General features: G+C 35.6%; 1 protein-coding gene across 2 annotated transcripts; it reads right to left on the reverse strand.

The window, feature by feature from the left end:
• Window positions 1–986: 986 nt before the first annotated feature.
• LOC115447447 (zinc finger protein 771) lies at window positions 987–19,650 on the reverse strand. 2 transcript variants are annotated; one of them, XM_037444148.1, is made up of 2 exons: window positions 19,491–19,650; window positions 987–4,375 (listed from the first exon to the last, which is right to left on the reverse strand). In XM_037444148.1, the coding sequence occupies exons 1-2, from the start codon at window positions 19,537–19,539 to the stop codon at window positions 3,636–3,638; spliced, it is 789 nt and encodes a 262-aa protein (XP_037300045.1). In that variant the 5' UTR covers window positions 19,540–19,650; the 3' UTR covers window positions 987–3,635. The 2 variants fall into 2 exon arrangements, with proteins under 2 accessions (XP_037300045.1, XP_030030349.1); XM_030174489.2 differs by lacking the exon at window positions 19,491–19,650 and adding an exon at window positions 8,423–8,607.
• Window positions 19,651–20,736: the final 1,086 nt, after the last annotated feature.

The raw sequence follows: 20,736 nt of genomic DNA on the forward strand, positions 1-20,736 counted from the left end.
AAAAGGTTATTGATGGAGACTGGACACTACTCCCCATTTATACATCCATAAAGCGAGAGTAATCATCGATGCGAAGCGGCGATAGCCTAGTTGGGTGTGGAACGGACCGCCGAGACGAATGTCCGCAGGTTCAAATACCAATGGCACACACCTCTGACTTTTCTAAAAAATCATGTGTGTATTCTTTGTGAATTTATCGTTCGCTTTAACGGTGAAGGAAAACATCGTGAGGAAACCTGCACATCTGAGAAGTTCTCTATAGGAATTTCGAAGGTGTGTGAAGTCTACCAATCCGCACTAGGCCAGCGTGGTGGACTAAGGCCTAATCCCTCTCAGTAGTAGAGGAGGCCCGTGCTCAGCAGTGGGCAAAGTATATAATACAGGGCTGATATTATTATTATTTAATCATCGATGCGTTGCCGCGATGTCTATAGATCCCGAAATAGGCATTAGCTTTGAGCTAGTGGAGATCGTTGTCCTGAATGGGACACGATGATATAGGTTATTTCAATCGATTTTGTTTGGTCCTCGCCATGCTAGTTCTTTCACTTACATGTGGCGCCGCCATTTGATTTTTAACCGATTTAAAAAACGGGAGAGGTTTTCATTTCGATGTATTTTTTTATGTTTGGTACCTCAGTACTCAGTCGTTTGTTATATGAAAACAATTTCTAAAATAGAAGTAGTTGGGACAAATTAAATCAGGTTTATCAAGAGCTTATAGAACTATGGAAAATCTTTGATCTTAGTTTCATTGCAAATACCTACTAATATTCCTTTACAAAGCTGATCCAGCCCGCACACGCTAACAGCGAAAATATACTCGTAGAGCCCTAACGGTATATATTTGGTTAATATTTACGTTATAGTGAGTGCTAGACCTTTTATTACTACATTTTTACTTATTTTTAAATCTTTACTTTTTCTCTTTCGTTTATTTAAAGTGTGCATGTAAACACATCGGGTTGAAAGTAATACAAACAATATTTAATTAATTTATTTATTCAAAAAATGGTATAATAAATACACAATGTAATCAAACACAGATTAATAACAAAATCAGTATATCACAGTACTTAAAATAACTTAAAATCTTCGCGTAAACTTAGCTAAAAAAATACAATCGCAAACTGCAGTAAGTACGTAAGGCTTTGTAAAGTTATGAAACTCAATACCAAGGTATATGCATCTAGAGTTTTATGAAGAAGGGATATTTATTTACTTCGTGATAATAAAAAGGTGTGATATTGTGAGTGCCTAATTGCCTTGGTTCTGAGTACCCTAACTGTAGTAGGCCACAAAGAAATCAATCAGCCTCTGATAAAATAAAAAAAAAATCTTTAATAACTTAAATTGGGAAAATCTTGACTGTTACGAATGCTGTTTTTTATTTCTTAAACATTAAACATTTCCTGTTGATCTAACGAATGAAAATTAAACTTAGTTTTTATTTTATATCAACAACATTATACCACAAAATTTTGACACACCCAAAAGCAATAGTACCATTAAAAATGTTAACGAAACTTATTGTCACAAGAGACACTACCAATATCATTACATCACAACTAATTCCAACAGATGGCGTTAAACGACATTTCTAAACAAAATATTAAAAAATAGACCACAACAATAATACTAAAATTTAGTTTAACACCGAAAACACTTTCCTTTCAAATTCAAATCAATTAATTAATTTTAAAATTTGACATCTATGCATAATTTTTTATGTCTCAAAAATTTTTAGAAATCTCTCGAAAGAGAACAAAAGCCCGCAAATTTGCCACAAGCATAATCGCCATTGTACAAAAATGAACTTTAAACAAAAATTAAATATAATACCATTTTTAAATAATTTAGCAAGATGCTACGAGAACCTCAACACCTTTATAATTGCAATATTACATATCGCTTTTAATAATATCTTATAATTTAGTTTGCCAAAGGCGCAAAAACTATGATTAATCATTTTCATTTTAAATGCCTAAACCTCGCGCTATATTTTATTGTCGAAATGCTTTCTGTTCCATTTTAGTTAAAGGATTTTTATGTTGACAAGTTATTTTAAAAATATCTATACTCCGTAAAATGAATTACTGAATGTGCATCAAATATTAAACGCGGTAATTTCAACCATAAATTAAGTACCAAATTTTTTACCGAAGTGGGGATACCTTTCTGAAAGTAGGTACATTGCGATTTCATTTTGCTTTTCTTCTTATAAGATCGGGTGTTTAGTTTCCGCAAGTTCAACGGCTCTTTAAATTTGCAAACCGTAACTTATTTTTGACAAAGAATAAACGGTTTTACGGTCTATTTTTTGTGTCAATTTAAAAATTATAATTATTGAACGTTGTTATTTAAATAATAATGGATTAGATCACCTTTTCTTTCAGTCAATCCGTATGCATACCTATCCAAATTCTTAATTTCTAATATGAAACATCGATTTCACATCTAAAAAATGCATTGTTGAAGGCAAAATGCTACACAGTCTGCACGTGTTGCTCCCGAGGAAATTGCAATAAAGATATTCACTTTTTTCTAATGAAAATCTAACAACCAGGGTTGTAATTGGGTTTACGAATAGAGGCGCATGCGAATTAATTATATTATCATGGAGGTATGCACAGAGCCGTATTTAGAACACGGTAAATACATTTTAAAAGCGATAGTTTATTTACATAAGTGGAAATTGTTCTTCACTATTTACATCGGTAGGAATAAGTAATTCGTTGGATGGAGTGTATGCAATAGAAATATGTTTTATTATATTTTTAGATTTTACCACACTTATAGCATATGTGTTTTTAGTTTTTTTCATTTTTTTTTTATTTATGCAACAACATCGACTATACAGCAAAATAAATTGCGTGTCTAATTTGGCACTACAATAGAATGAAAACTTAGGTTTTTTAATTAAAAAACAAAATAAACAAACAATTAATTGAGTTCAAAAACAATTAACAGTATCATTTCCGGTATTAAAATATTTAGAATCGAAAAATAGACAATTCTTAAAGATTATTCAAACACAATGAGGTTGACACCTTAACACTTATAGAGAAAAGGAATTCTTTATTTTACTATACGTAACAAAATAAAATTGAGCTTCTTTCGGCACGATTTACAATGTCATACTTGCAAATATAATAACTTGTCTTATCAAACATAACTGACAACAGGAGTGTAATAGTTTTTAACCAAAATCGTTCCTAGCAATAAGTCTTTCAATAAGCTGAAAACGTAACCTCCATACTGAAGCGCACTACATAAACATTGACAAACTCAATGGCACGACAATATAATTGCAACATACACGTATTTACATTGGCGCGCGGACGATTCGAACGGCTCGCCTTCGAATCATTCGACACTAAACAAAAACACAAACAGCACATCGGCAAGCGTATTCGAAAGGTCCGCAGTATTTGACACATCGCATTGCGCACGGCATCGCAGCAGTTGCAGCAGCACACGGACTCGTACAGGTGGACATTCGCGGCCAGCAATGCGCACAGCAATGTGATATGTCACGGCGCCACCACCACACCGCACCATCATCCATACCGAATACATATAACATAACTTTGGAATGGACCGATCAGTCTGTCAGGTCGATACGAGCCTGGCGCTTACACGGGCTGAGCGCGCCGCGCGTGCGTGCGCATGTGGCGCGTGATCATGTCGCGGCGGCAGGCGGCGTACGGGCACGCGGGGCAACGGTATGGCTTCTCGCCGGTGTGCGTGCGCTGGTGCGTCGCCAGGTGGTCGGAGCGCGAGAACACCTGCCCGCAGGCGGCGCACGCGTACGGCTTCAGCCCGCTGTGCAGTCGCGCGTGCCGCGTCAGCATATCAGAGCGCGCGAATTTGCGGCTGCACACATCGCACTCATAGACGCGTGCTGGCTCGGTGGCGCGGGACCGATGCCGCGAAGCCACGTGCTTGGCGAGCCTGTGGTGCAGCGCGAACCTTTGGCCACAGGCGGCGCACGCGAACGATGGTTCCGGCGCACGCCGTGGCGGCGGTGGCGGCGGCGGAGGCATCTCGGACTTGACGGAAAGATCGAGTGGGCCTTCATCCGATTTGGGCTGCGCGGCGGTTGAGCCGCTACCCGGCGTGGCGGTTGAGCCGCTACCCGACGCGCCGTCAGCTGTTGACGCCTCCGCCGGCGCCTCGATGCGTAGCCACTGCGCTGGTGGGTAGTGATTGTTGTTGCGCAGCTGCACGGCAAGCTTGTCCAGGAGCCGCGAGAGCCGCCGCCGCTTGTGCAGATGGCCTGGGCTGTGGAGCGCGGCCGCAGTTTCTGCCATGCTACCGCCGAAAGCGCTGGTGCCGGCGCCCTCGGCGTGCGCCACTAATGCCGAAGTCCAACCTAAATAACATACCAATTTAATGAGTGATGAAGTTTGTAAAATTTTACACAAAGTTTCCTAAGTTCTTAAATATATATCTATTGCTAACATAATATTCCGTTTACCGCCGTGATGTAGCTTCTAGTACTTATGCGTAACTCAAATGTGCCTAATAAATCGTTGCACTTTATGTTATTATTCCTAATCAGCAACGATAGTATATCATAACACGCTCAAAATATTATTAGGCTTATGTTCTAATAATGCTTTATAAGCATATGTTAGTTATAATTTGTACCAAATAATATACCACTACTTTTTTATTACTAAAAGTAAAAAAAAATGCTTTATCTGCTGCCGACACTGAACACATGTTTGACAAAAATAAATAAATGTTGCTTTTAACATTGATTCAAAATTTTAGTTGTCAATTCATTTGATAGTTTTTACTAAAATCTACATAGTACATGTTATTTTCTACGTATTGTATATATAATATTTGCAGGATTTATGAATTGTTAACTCGTCAAATCTTCGTCCTTTACATAAAAACAAAAATTCTGATTGCACATTCATAATGCATTATCTCTTCTAGATATCCTATTTTTTTTTTGTAAGTAATCAAATACTAGGGGTGTATAATTTACCATTGGGACCATTTAGTTTTAAGGTTTCAGCGCAGGAGTTTCGTGTACCATTATCATGGGTAGATATCGGAATATAATAAATAACGCAATTTTCATAGAGTTGTATATTTTAGTACTTTTTCATTGATAATCCATTTATTAATTGTTATCCGGTAAATGGTTGTAAAAAAATTAAAGTTACGTTTCCGAGTTTACTAGTGGATAAAAACTGTAGCACTTTGAACGCTGTTTATGTAAAAACCTGAGTTTTGCAGAAATAAAACTATTCCAAGGCTGAAAGTTTTCTACAGAATTGGCGCCTTTCAAGTCCTATTAGGTCAGTTGACGCAGAATGATCAAACCTACAAACGAATAAAATTAAAACACAATTCACTAACTTTCTCTATATAAATCTAGAAAACATTTAATTTTGTCATAACAGTAACAATTGATTTTTGTGACAATAAAAGAGTTCTAAATATAAATATTATTTTGATTGTATTGTACATATTTCGTCCTTTTTACTGCGTATTTAGGGATCGTGATAGTGCCCATAATTTGATGTCTATTCATGAAAAACATTTGACAACAATCAAATTTTAAAATGCTTTAGAAATACTCTTCCTATAATATAAGGATCTTTATTCCTAACTCTATGTAAATAATTTTAAATATAACAGAACCCTTTTATAAAGCACCGAATTTTTTTAGGTTATTAAAGTTTTTTTTAATAACCTAAAAAAATGTTTTGGATCACCGAATCTGTCCAATGATCTGGCGACCCTCTGCGCGGGCAGGTGATGTCGCCAACAATATTTATCCAGTGAGATGACATAAGTTGTGTAAATACTTCCATGCACCTTTGTCGCATCTGTCTTCGATCATTTCTGGCGTGGACTTATCTTGGACCTGCTATTGGTAAGCCAAAGGAGCTTCCCGGACCAATCGTAAGTCCGCGTTCTCGACAATAGGTCCCCTAAGGATTTGGGCTTGGGCCGACGGGCATAACTTTTTTCGTCATCGTAGGCAAAGATCGAGAGGCGTATTCCGTGAATTGAGAGGGGGCGCAAAGTAAACGGGTTTTTATTGAAAACGAAACTCGAATTTTACGGCGTAGTGTATTTTGTCTAGTTTTTATCGTTTTTTTTTGCCGAGTTAATAGTTTCGTTTGAGGAGTAAATAACTGGAACATGTTTTTTATGTTAGCGAAGAATGTAGTCGATTAAAAAAAATAACTGTAGAAATTATGTTATAATAATATACAGCAAAAGATATTTCTAAAAGACTATATTGAGTTATAGCAACATTACTTGTAATGCGTTTTAAATTTAAAATTAAATATCAGCAAATTTGACGCCATGTTGGCTATAAAATGTGTGTGTAGATACAAGATGGCGTCCATTTGCGTATATGTTGCAACTAATTCGGAATTTTGGTAATACGTGCAATTTTAAGTATTTTATTGCAAATTAGTATAAATGTACGTAATCTATGTTTCATTGCTAAATAACACAATCTCTGTGAAAATCATTTAAATTTAGGTTTATTCCCAAGAATTACGATTGAAGACCAGCCGTATCAATTAAAAACGAGAAGGTGCTTTCGAATATTGGTAATAATTGAATGAGGAAATTAGTTATATTATTTAATTTATATCCAAGTTGGCAACGACTGCAGTACATATAATATCAAGATAGGTTTATTTGAAAAGTTCGTGTTTCGATTGTTCCAATGTCAGAATATCTTACATTTTTTATTATATTAAAGCCAAGCCCGTGATCAAACCACAATGTATAAACGGACATTGATGGTGTGGCGGGAAAGAAAAAAAAAATCTTATAAGTCTTATTAAATTACTAAATCTGTAATAAGTATTAAGTTCGTTGAAGCACAAACATGAGATTATTAACACAAAAAGTTGTTATTAAATAGAACCAACGCGGGACTAAATCACTGGCAAGGATATGTCACTGGTGTTTATTTTGCCAACGACGCAATTAATTATAGTAGTTTAAATTACGATACGAACGATATGAACTAACATTAAAAAAAAATCGTACTTAATTATCTAGATATTTCTAAGCAACTTCTTTAAAGTTTGAATATGTTTTAAGTCACCAAATTACATTTTTGGTTTTCATCGGATTCAATTACATGAAAAGCATTATTAATGTCTACCCTAAGCCTGATAGTAATGAATTTATGGTTAGGTATTTAATTTGAAATATGGAAATTTATCACATAATTCTAATAAAAATACTTGCGCGAAAGCTTTGAAGTAATTATGTATTCAGATGATATTAATGGTTGGTAATGATATATTTCTTTTGAACTTAAATGTCTTCTAATATTTAGGTATTTGTATTCGAAATAAGATCGATTCCTATTAATTATAATCTTAAAGGCTACCGTCGCGTTGGGTAAAAAGCGTAAATGGACCAATCTGAATAAACTTTGTTTTATTACACATGACTTATTTTTATCAGTTTATTTTTACTATAAAAATGCTACTACCTTTTGGAACATGCAGTTAATATCTGCCTTAAACAGCCTAAAACATAAGTAATGAAGATATGATGTCATCCACAGAGTTTGTGACATAAACCTAATCCATGACCTCTGTATCGTCCGGTATATAAACCCATTTCTGCCGGCTTGCCTTTATGTAGAATTTATATATAATCTAATTATGACTAGGACGATTTGCAAAACGTATTTATGCATATTAGTACGTAAATGTTGTGTCGGTTCCCTTTCGGTAATTTTCGCCTTTCGCCGCTGGTATCGTGTCCCAGTGACCACCTCGAGCCCGAGGTCTTTTCTACCCCAGTAGGGGGGGCTGAGACTCTAACCAGAACTTGTCAGAGGCGCGTCACGGTAACTAACAGTTCTCTAGTAGATTGCTTTTCTGGAAAATGTAGCGGATGTTTTTAATGTAGGTACATTTTTGGTTCATAATTTTACTAGTTTAGTAACGTATAATGTTCACACTTAAACACCTGTAATAAACATTACTAGGTGTATTTTACTTTAAATGCAAGTTTTTTGCATAATTTAGGGCGAAAAGGAAAAAGTCTGTGAAAACGAGAGTAATTTTAATTCACCTTTAGGTTTAAGTTCAGAAGCTATCATTTTGTGCAGTTATTAAAACCGAGAGCAAGAAGAATAGACATCAACAACTTATTAATAGATGTTATTTAATTTAATAACAGTAATTCAACTCATATAACGGTTTAAGTACCCTTTAAAAGTACGCGAATGAGAACTTAAATTCATATTAAATATAAAAAGTTCTGCAAAACACAATAGACTGGTCGACGCGCAACGGTAAGAATCGAAAGTAATTAATTGCAAAACATTTCGACCCCCGTCTAAGCCGTCTAATTACGTGCCTGCCACCGATTGTCTATACAAAACTAAGTTAAAACAACAGATACATACATATTTCTATGAAATCCAACGTGTACACATTGTAGGAGCACTACACATTTGTTTTCCAAGCACTGTGCGAGTGGAGGAGTGCTTGCGGTGAACGGTACTTAAGGTCGGCGGGTCGGCGGACCGGTCCAGCCGCCCCCGCGCGCAGCTTGGGCCCACGGTGCGCACGTCCGCGGGGCTGCGCGTGTCGCCGGCGACTGCGCGCGCGCCGCCTCCACCGCCCCCGCGCCACTCTAGCGCTACCCCGCGCGCACTACCCGCTGCGAAATCGTGTACATGCGTGCGTAGTGCGGCCGCCGGTCATGCCATGAACTCTCCTTGTTTTCATGTTTGATGTATCGAGTTTGGAGAACGCTTGCATGGAAGCTATTGCGTTTGCATTGCCTGGGCAGCGGAAAGTGACCCATGACTAATTGGCGAGGGCATTCAAGCGTAGCTATTTTAAATAGATACCTATGTAGGTATCACTTCCGTAGTTCCTGCTAGGTTATTTTCACTTAACTGGTCCTTTTAATACACTTATGTAGATACACATTAAAACTTGACTGAAGGGTGCTCGACGAATGTCAAATAAAGAAAGGTATATATAGATGTAGCTGCCTAGATGCTTCACTTATCAGGAAATAGTCACTACTCATAACGTCACTATTGGCCACCATAATTTCTGAACTATAAAGGTTTGAACAACAACACCTGCCTTCGTCAATCTAATACTAAAGATTAGCAAAATTAACGCACATTATCGCTATAATATACTTGTAATAAAATTTTAAATTAATTCAAGTTTATTTCGCCAAAAAACATTCAAAAAGGTAATATTTTGTTTTATGTTTAGTTTTCAAGTCTCATTAATTTGTACCTCAAAATTTTTATCTGATTGAAATACGTTTCAGTTTCTTGAAAGCTAAAGTGCCTGAATCGTATACAAAATGAATCATCATCTTTCCGATGATTCTTAGTTTAAAAATAATTTAAGTGCCGGTGCTTAGCAAGATCTAAGTTAAAGTGCTCGCGATCAGAAAAAGCAGGATGATTGGTACGGTATCTTTTTTGTAGGCCACTGGTTAATTATCACCGTGAACTTGATGAAAAACCTGCTGCAGTGGCTTATTTCAACGAGTCGCATTTTCAGATCGGTCCGTGTATATTCACGCCACCACCAACATTCAGAGACGGAAGGTGTCTCGTTGGCAATACAGGTCTATACTTATATATAAAGGTCCGTTGGAATAACAACCAAACATGATAAACCTAAAACTTTACACCAAATAAGAAGAACGACTCAAAGTAATCCAAACATTACAGATAGTGTAAGCAATTGCCATTACTGATTTATGTTAAACCGAAGCAGAGGAGCGAGTGTTCTAAGTGGTTAATCACCGGATGATGTGCCGCTGACGCACTTGTTTGATGGACTCTTGACCTACTCCAACGGCTTTAGCGATGGTTACTTATCGATGCTGGAACGCACCATTAGAAGACATGAAACAGCAAGACAATGTAGAAGTTTAAGCCTAGGAAAGCGCTAAAAATCTTGATTGTTGGTTCTATTTATTTTTTTAGAGTGAAGGCAGTTGGAATGGCTGCTTATTTAGGGTTTAAGTAAGGAAACCGAAAGAAGTCGGTGTAGATGCAATTATTATCTACTTACTAATTAGACACAGAGAAATTACTAATTTGTGCTCGTGAACGGTGACTGAATAGTAATTGTTATAACATTATGGCGTGTTAGCCGATTGGCATGTCATATCTACGCGAACTGTAAATATTTCGCTAATAATCGGCAAATCTTCGCATTGCACTTTTTTTTTCTATTCACTATTGATGATTATCAGGTCTCGAATCTTGGAATCAGTAGATACTTAAATAATTTCGATGTTTCAGAAGATGGAAGGACGGTATTTGTTAAGAAGCTTTGTGTTTCTCTAATATATTTTATAATTTTTTTTGGACTTCTTCGCTCCGCACATCCTCTACCTATGTTCAATTACACATAACACATACACTTTAAATTTTAAAAATAATTCTAAATACGCTCGCCCGCTAAATTATAAAAAAAAACACACACAAAGTTTCGTGTTTGTTAAAAATTAAAAAAAAAACTGTTAAATAAATTCAATAATTATACATATCGCTACATCTGAAATAGGCGTGACCCGTGACCCCCGGTCAAAGACTCTGATTACGGCACTGCGTGTACTCTGTGAGACAGGATACTATTTACACTGCAATAAGTCGAAGAAGACGAGCGTCTTGCAGGGGGCAGTGATTGAGACGGCGTACCAGTTACCACGATTGATAAATCAATGTGACCTCAACGTACTTACAAGCACGAAGCAAGTACTAACTTTGTATTCAGTTAAGATGTACCAAAGCTTTTGTATCGACGATAGTGTGTGAGTGTTGTTCTGAAATTTCTTTCAACTGTGCTCGGTAAAGTTATACCAAACCTGATGATAGTGATTGTATGCAATTATTTTTACACCAATATCTACTTTTCCCCGTTCATCTATCAGCAGGATTATGCCTTTCTTATTGATTATAACTTATAGGTACATAAGCTAATTTAGGAAGCATTAAACAAGTCATCGCAGAAGCTTTTGCGTACAGTAATACTGTCTACCATAGGCTAATAAGATGAATAACGATCCAGTTGGCATAGTAACTGGCCTTCTACCAGCTTTTTAATACAAAACAACAAACTTTTTGTGAGAAACGCTTTAACACGAGCTTATCAGACTGCCGCGAATTCTGACAATTACAACACTTGACGAAATATACGTCGCACATACCGAATTAATATTAATGCGCTTTATTAATTTATATTTGCTTGACAGGTACGGTGTCAGACGCACGGTGGTATTCGGGTATAATCGTACGTCCGTCCGTCGAGTGCTTTTCATTTGGCGCCTGAGTGCGTTAATGAAGGAGTTGTGACTTACACATAGTAATACGAAGCTCTCGGGGCAATTTGAACGCTCTCTGACTATTCCTTAATCTATCTATGCTTGCTGAATTTAATAAATCTCATTTGATACAGTCTTTTATATTCACGAGTAGGGTAGACTGAGGCAGATGGTGACAAAAAAAAAGGAGACAAACAATTTAGGTACAAAACTTGAAAGATAAATATGGTGTAAGAAGAAAAATTTTGTCGTCTCGTTGAACACCGCTTCACAATAGCAGATGAAAACAAACTTTGACTGTAAAAATCAACTGTACCTTAGAAGAAAAGAAAAAATCCTTTCACTAAGTGACAGAGGCGCCAATAAATCCTAGGCAAGTGTTTCAAGGCAACTCCTGTTTCTATAAATCGCTCAAAGATGGCGCGCTGTTGACTCTAAGACCTTATTTAATAAAAGCTAACATTCTTTGCTTCGTCTGTGAAACGAAATACGCTGGCTTCAACTATCACGCCAATGACTTGCTCGTTGCGTTACGTTGGTATAAAAAACACATTAAATTACATGAAACCAACTAAAATGTATTTGAAATTATTAACTCGCGTTCTAAACTTAATAAGGTTGGCCAAGCACCGCCAGGTACCATAGTCTTCCTCGTCGTAAATATCTCCAATTTTATAAATAAAATATCCGCGCATTCAACTCTTACAACCTTACTGTCGGATATCGATCAGTAAAATAGCCGGAGAGTTTTCGGATATTTGCATCTCTTGCATATAGGCGGGTGGGCAGCATTCCGATCGGATGCGATGACGAATTTTTCGTATAGCGCATGTGACATGGATGGGACGGCGATGCGATGCAGAGAGCACAAAGCGACTATATTTTACACATTCCACGTAAAACAAGCTTCCAACGAACGACTGTTATGTGCCCATACTATTTTATACGTGGAAATGCAAACAATGAGTTTGATCCCCTGTATTGTATAAATAAAGAACGCCTCGGCCCCTGTTTATTATTGAATGAAAGTATTTGTATTATTTTATTTTGATTTAATAGTCATGCAAACGATGATACGCAGTGTCTCTATATTTTCAATGCGATGTTCCATACCCTTTTAAAGTAGATTTAGTGGCAGGCTTATAAGGATACAAAGTTAAGTTGTACAATTGATAGATTTACAAAACTTTTGTATAAAAATTATTCATATTATAACGTATTGTGAATCGGCGATACGTTGGCGAAGCTGAAAGCAAAGCTAGCAAAAGCTTAATAAATGTCCCCGTAGAAATCAGTTACGTATTGATAAATAAAAAAAGACGAAATTCAAAAACATTACCGTTGTGCAATTTTTTTTCGACATAAAGCGACAATACTTTCTGTATTGTTGACAAAGTTTGTAAGCAAATGAATTGTTCGCGAAATGGAAGTTATGAAGTGTTTACTCTCATAATGCATGCTATATTTATTCGGGAAATAAAATTGCGAAAAACAAAAATCAAGCGTACTAAACAGTTTAATCAGTAGTGTACATAATATCAAAGGATACAGCAGTCCGTTGTTTAAACATTTCACGTTTCAATTGTTCAGGTGTCTATGAGAACTTAACTATGTCTTGTTGTTTGTAAACTAATGCTGTGTCCAGGCATCGTACCCGATCGCCAAAAAGAGCGCGAGCAACAACGCCGACATGTGTGTGTATTTTGTTTATTCGTGTGTATATGCAGTGCTATGTTATATATCTAGAACTCCTGTAGAAACGGCCAGACATTAAGTTACGTTACGCCTAGTGTTGACGATGATATCTGTTATGTTCGCAAAAATGACACACGTAATGAGCCGATGTAAATGGTTTTTTTAAAGAAATTTCGCTTACGTTCTATGTTCAAGAGACGTCCACACTTGCAACTATGCGTATTTTATGAATGGTACGCCGTTTCAACATGGATTTCATAGATCGTGAAGTAGTGAAACATTTGCCCGAACATTTAATTGACGTGTATTTGTGCTAGATGTGCATATAGACGATTTTAATAATATGTCTTTAGACCTAACAACTTGCAACTAACTGGCGATATCACTTTACGTATACAATATGTGTGGTGTAGTATCTTTATAGGTTCGACAGCGTAAGTTAGGAATACAAGCGTTTTCCTTACGCGAATACAAAGCCAAAAGAAACACAACCGAATGGCCCATTGTGACTACTACAAAGATTGCCACGTAAAAGAATTTATATGAAAAAAAAGCATCGTTAGGGATGTTTCAGATAAAAAATATGTTTTACTAATTCGGTGGAGTTATGTATAGTATGCGCGGTACAACCACCGCTATAACATTCCGGATTCGAATCTCGGATGCAGCAGTGATATAAGGTTTTTTATATAGTGATATGGTGATTGGCTCGCCCCCTATCATATCATGGGATGAAGAGAGATGGCGAAAAGTGTGTACTCTGATTACATCTCTGCCTTCCTCGACTGGTGTAAACACGTGTGTGTGTTTTTTTTTATTCATTTAGAAAACTTACAGCTAACATACACAGGTAGTAAAAAAAAATATATAATATAATAGAAGGCCAATTACAAGTTTCCATGTATAGATAAATAACATTAAAATAATAAAAGAAAATGGTAGACAGTAAGTACATGCTATACAATTAGAAGGGACTAAGAGTAATGGAGAGAGAGAAAACTAAATGAAAAAACGGTCGATCAATATTTTTTTTAGTTTTGTGGTGCTCGTGGTGAACAGATCCACGTCCACATCCGACGCCACTGCGTTAAATGATCTGCTAGCTCTAACGGTAAAGGAGTTCTGTCGGTAAGCAGTGGTGGCTGATTGTACATACAGTAGTGTAGGTCTTCTTAATAAAGCTGACGGAGCACGCAATCTTTACTTAGCAACTCCGGACAGTCTACTGCTCCGCTTGCTATACTGAGAAGGTAGTTCAAGTCGGCTATGCGCCTTTGCTCGTATAAAGGAAGTTTTTATTTATATGTCTTAATTTATACGGGAACGGCAGCGCTCATAGGTCCTGGGTTCGAATCCCGTGTCTGGCAGTGGCTTTTCTGCTTGTGTTAGCCCGGAGTCTAGAATTTGTGTGCGACATCATGGGACGGAACGCACTTCGCGAAAAGTGTGTGCCCTGGTTGCGCCTCTGCGTCCCCCTCTAGAGATGAATACATGATGTGTGTTTGTTATGTTTTATCTTGCTGTGTTTCTATAAATAGGGGACACTGTATATAGGTGATACTTGTATAATTTAGAATTGAAATTGTCTTGTAAATTACTAACAGACATGATAAATGCACGAAAAGTTATTTAAGTTCTATTTTGTTGATTTCACATAGTTTACAGTGTGATCTACACTTCAATTAATCTAGTACGTATTCAGATACATTGCACTAGTTGCCCCCAACCCCTGCGTGTTCAATAAACGGTATTAAAAGTAGAGCATTCAATAAAAAAAATTGAATAAAAATCGTTAGACATGCTTAAAAATGATTTATTTTCTTTGCGTTATTAACATTCATGCGCAGTTAGAACATGGAGCCTTTAATTAAAATCGGTCTTTAACTAATATAATCCTGATCGATGCGTATACGCATGTCATCTGAAGGCAATTTGCAAAACCGCCTTTAGTAGTACCTCATTCAATTATATTTTGTTGCAATAATTGATATGGAAGAAGTAATAATGAATCTAAGATACTCATTAATCTAGGACTGGTTCTGTATGATACTCGATTATAGGAATACGAAATAAATATAAATTTACAACACATATTACAGCATAAATTAAAAAATATTGGTGAAATGAATTGAATATTTCAATTGAATTCATTATCACCCAGGTTATAGATTGCAAATACTCATTAGATGATTGGAAATCGGTTCTAAATGAACACAATATTGAACCGGAATAGTCAATGCACCAGCATCACTTTGATAAATGAATTTGCTTTTAATGATGTAATTTTGTCATACTAAATATCCCGAACAAATCACACGTGTTTTCGTCTATATAATTACGGCGATAGATGAGCTATGAGGTAGTTTAATATAGCACAGTATAGACATTATATACCCGATGTTAGAAACAAATTTGTGCTCGAAAAGTTATTACAGTAATGAGACGTCTTATTTGTACTCTTAAAATAACATATTTACAGTAAATATACTGATATGCGCATTAACGTTCAAATCACGATATGGAAATGATATGAAGTATTTCACATTGGTGTTTTGCTTTTTCACGGTTGAGTAACCATTGCATGAGCGCAATATTTTTGTATGACAATTTTGCTAATATCCGCTTTATATAATCTTTGAACTCTGATCGCATCTGAAATAAAATGACTTCACAACAGATACGAACATAATATTATCTATTGCAGCGACTGAGTGCAAAGCTCTGTAATTTGAAAAATTCCTTCCCATTTTCTATTCCTTAAATTCGTATTCAAGGTTCTCGCCTTTGAAAGGTAAGTGATCTTTATCTAATTGCATTGCTGTCATATGAGATGGCTTATTAAAGAAGTCTAAAGGAAAGAGGTTCTTCGTTATAAGATTTTTCATTTAAGTTGGTTCAGCTATACATTTTTTTACACCGTTGCTAGATAAGCTATGTAAATACATGAATAAATATTTAATATAAATTAAGCATTTACTCCAAGCAAATATTTTGTGTGCATATAAACATAAAAACAAAAATAAAAAGAGGGCTCTCTTTCCTTTAAATCAAAATTCATATATTGCACCTAAAATTACTAGAACACATCATTATTGATTTAAAGTGTAATCACGCTGTAGATGTCTACAGTATGATTGAGTCGGCTCGATCGAGGAAGGACCACTGTCCCACAGAAACCGTTGTGAAGTGATAGCAAGTGAGATTCCAAAAGTCCACACCCCCTGTTCCTTATACTAATTGTTAACCAATATGTACAGTTAAAAAAAAATATTATTGTAGTTTTATATTGTTTTAGCATGATAACTAAGTTAAAAATTAAAATAACATGTGTTTATTATTTATTTTTTTTACGTTCTCCCTAAACTGCCCTTTCGACTACTTTTATCATGTCTATCCAATGATTGTCTGGTAGAGATCGTCTGTATAGAAATTTGTCTTGTAACTTATATTTACGATATACGATAAAGTTTTAAATACATAAATAAATAAATAATAAATAACAGTGTTGGTTATTGAGGAATTATAAAAAATTAAGAAAAAGAAGAAGCAGTATTAAATGTGTATGTCGCTACGCGTTAGTTGTATCAGCGTAATTGGCCACTGAAACGTGCAGTTCTAGGTTTGATTAACATAGCAGAGTAGGCTTGTGCGAGTCATGCGATTGGAGAAAAATAAACAATTGCTTAGGCTCTAAAATAAATAAAAAAATCTCTGAAAATTTTGCAATCTTCAGCATTTTTACAGCTTTGATTCATTGTATAAAGTTAAAGGTTTGTGTGGCTTCAATGTGAATAGCCATTTTGAACGAGAATTGACAAAATTGTTGTTGAACAAACTTATGTAACATGATTATTTGTACATTGAGTCGTAACACTCACCAAATTTATTAAACCTTTGACAAAATGTTTGAAATATGGCTGCACTGATTACGTGGTACGATCTCTTAAAAGACATAGTCTTGACTATACATGCATATAGTATATATCGAAAAATTTAAGATATGTTTACCAAATCTAAAACATATTGTCAATCTTATTTTATTCCGACTACCTCAATGGCGTAGTTGCACGCGTGCGCCGTGCGAATACCGCCTCGAACTCTCGGGTTCAAATTCTCTCCTCAGGTAGTTTGGAACTATTGCCACGTTCAATAATCTGATAGACTTTGTGTTACGTGGTTACTAGAGGGTACAAGTAGGTACTCCGTGTAATACAATTTATATAAATAATAAGTATTTATGAGGCTTGTTGGATTCGAAAAATCAACTCGCAAGTTACTTAAGTTTGAAATGTTTGCTGAAAATTGTATTCGAAGTGATGTTCCATATCACAATCTTTGATGGCATCAGATCATGGGACGAAAGTGCTGAGCGAAGTTAGTGCACTGTTCCTACTTTGAGAAAAAGCATAATTACTCAATAATAATTACACCCTAATTAATGAATTCGACCCTACCTGACGCTACGAAACATGCTTAATAACGCGTTAATATCCGATTATATAAATTAAATTAATTTAAATCATATTTTTTTACATTATCGCAGATTTTTTTTTCTCTGTCATCGGAGTTGACGTTAAGCTGCCATTTTATTTTGGGCCAATCGCTTTGCAAGCAATCTGTCAAAATATTAGAAATTGTTTTTTCTGCTTGTCATTGTTCTGAGGTTTTTTCATGTCGATTGATTTTTATACAACTTACGTGCAATACCACAGAGTAAAAAAGAATACCAGTACAAAATAGCGATAACTTGAAGAGCTAAAATAAAAATAGCCAATGTCAGTTATTTGATTTGAATTAGCTTGCGGCGGTGCTCGGTTTGTAATCTTTTTCCGGGATAAAAGTCCCGCTTTATATTTTCGTGGGATAAAAAGTATAGAATTCGGGAGTAATATAGTTGTCCTGTTATTGATAAAACATTAAAATCGGTTCAGTAGTTCCTGAGATTAGCGCGTTCTAACAAACAAACTCCTCATCTTTATATATTAGTATAAATAACAATACAACACTTAATTATTCATTGAAAATAATTTTATGCGTCATAAATGAATACAGGATTTATACTTTAAACATTTTGAGCTATATTTGAACACTGCAGCTAAAAGTAAAACATGTTTGTGAGACAAGCTTCCTTCATTTTTGTAAAGTCATGAATTTAAGACTAACATGATTATGAATTGGTGGTCTTAAACTACCTCCATACCAAATTTCATTGAAATCCGTTGGGTATTTTTTGAATTTATCGCCTGTAGACAAATGCGGCGGCGGACTTTGTTTTATTAATATATTTTCTAGAATTTTCTAAGAGGAAAAATTCTGTTAAATATAATTGCTTACTTTAACCGTTTACGCAGCGCGCGTATTATGGAAGCTCTAGAAAGGAATAAATTTTCCTTTCATAACATTTCCCATTGATCCTCCGCTCCTATTGGTCATAAAATTATGATATAAGCCATGCTCGACGAACGGGCAATAAGAAAAATAAAGATTTTTTAAAATTCGAATCAGAGACCTTATTCTCTATCTCACACGTTATTTTGACAGTGCGTATCAACCACGTAACACGACACGTTTAAGACAATAGAAATTTACATACAGAATACCATTCCACGCACATTTCACGAAGATACCATGACACGGCCGCGTCACGCGTTTATATTGTCATACAGAATAAGCCTGTAGTTCCTGAGGGTAGCGTGTTCGAATAAACATATAAGCTATTTATTATAATGGTATAATAGATAGTAAATAAATTTTCAATAATAAGTAACAAAAGTGAATACTAGACATGTTATAAATTAGCCAATTTTTATTACCCTGCCTTGCACGGTCGAAATATTTGAACAAATGTAACGCGCAACACCTCACAACAGGTAATCATAAAAAAGTTGTAATTAGTAAGAAAATATAATTTAGATCGATAAAAATGAATAAAACTCCCGTTTTGTTAAACTAAGAAAAAGTAGTCGGGTGTCGTGTTAGAAAAAACACAAATCATGATTGGGCAGAATGCACATCGATATCGCTCAACCAGTAGCGGCAGCACTTCAGAATTTCAAACATTGCGAATCATGAATCGATATAACAAAATAAATTTGTATATTTAAACATAATTAAAAACTAGCTTCAAGTTGCCAAACGGTTTTACTATTTGTATATGATTTCGAAATGTCATTATCGCGGAGATCCTAATATTATAAGTCGTATTTTTAGTCAGGCTAGTGAAGTAAATATAGTCTAGATTTATTATAAATTGTGATTCCATTTAAAACAACTAGGAAGAAATATGACAAAAATTGCAACCTGAGAGTGAGAAATTCCATTTTCTCGCAGCATCCGAAACATAAACAGAAGGTGATTTTGCACACTTTAATAAATCCCTCAAAAAACGCACTTATTTTCGCAACCAAAAAAATATATATTCCGCGTAACACAATTACAAAATGAACAATAGAATAAAACGTGAAACTCACCTGACAAATCCAGAAGCGAGAAACTATGCGAGTTCACGACAGTACTCATATTGAAAAATAAACAACTTAAAAAAAAACTGAACTGATAGTAGGATCTGTATCGGATGCAGATATGAGTCCCGTGACGTCGGGCGCACTGCACGCGCCTGTTGCTTCCCGGTCGCCGTCCGGCCCTCGAATGAATGCCGTTACCTGAAATCACGGCTGCAAATAAAAATAATATAATCTTAAATGTGCTTAAGGGTCCGAGCAGATGTCGTGGCGCGTGGGAAACGGGGGTGTCCCACTACCCCATGAGGGGTTGCGCAAGACGCGCCTACGCCTCCTAATTGTCTTGAGACATCAGAAGATAGCGTTGAGATTCAATTGGCATTGTATTGATTTATTGATTGCAACATTTCAATTTAAATGCTTATTTGAAAATTATTTTCGATTTAGTTTTTCAATTTAATGGTTAAAATATATTTTCATTCACAATTGTTTTCGCATAATTACATTTATTACATTTTTTTTTAAATAAAATAAGTATATTATTAATTATTAATAGTAAATTGTATATATATTGACTATGATTTTTGTCGTGATATTTGCGTCCAAAAGCAAGTTCATTGAATCCATTCTAGTACGTGAGTACTGGAAGTACGTACTTATTTATCTATTTCTTCTATTTCTGTAAGTTGGCTTTGCAGCCGCTGGATAATAATACCTTATAATAAAACTATTTTTCGGAATCTTTCGCGGTTTTTATATTACAATTTTCTCCTGACGTTTCGCCGACTGCAGCTTTTCAAAGAAACGGAATGCCAGCTATAGAAACGGATGTACGATATGCATCCATTACATAGCTTAGAAATGCGTACTATATCGTTGAGACGTCACATGTATGGTTGACGCCTAGTAAATTAAACTTGTAATATTAAAATATGCTACCTAGTAATATTAAAATCAGGCTTATCGAGCTGGTACGAGTTTGCGTTTCGTATAGAGATCATCTATTGTTTTCAAATCTGTTTAAGGCACCTTACGTATTGATAGTTAAGTTACCCTCATTTCGGGTTTTGGGTAACTTTTTTATCGATAAGTCTATTGCTAATATGTTTGCGTTAATGATTGTAGAAAGGCATGTTTTCAGACGTCTTTCTACTATAATAAAACATTCCACGTGCCAAGCAAAGCCAGCTCTATAATAAGCCAAGTTAAAGGCATGCCACGAAGGTTGAATGCCGCAATCTATTCTATCATTATC

Source organism: Manduca sexta, chromosome 27, assembly GCF_014839805.1.
Source record: "Manduca sexta isolate Smith_Timp_Sample1 chromosome 27, JHU_Msex_v1.0, whole genome shotgun sequence".
In the NCBI taxonomy this organism is placed as follows: domain Eukaryota; kingdom Metazoa; phylum Arthropoda; class Insecta; order Lepidoptera; family Sphingidae; genus Manduca; species Manduca sexta.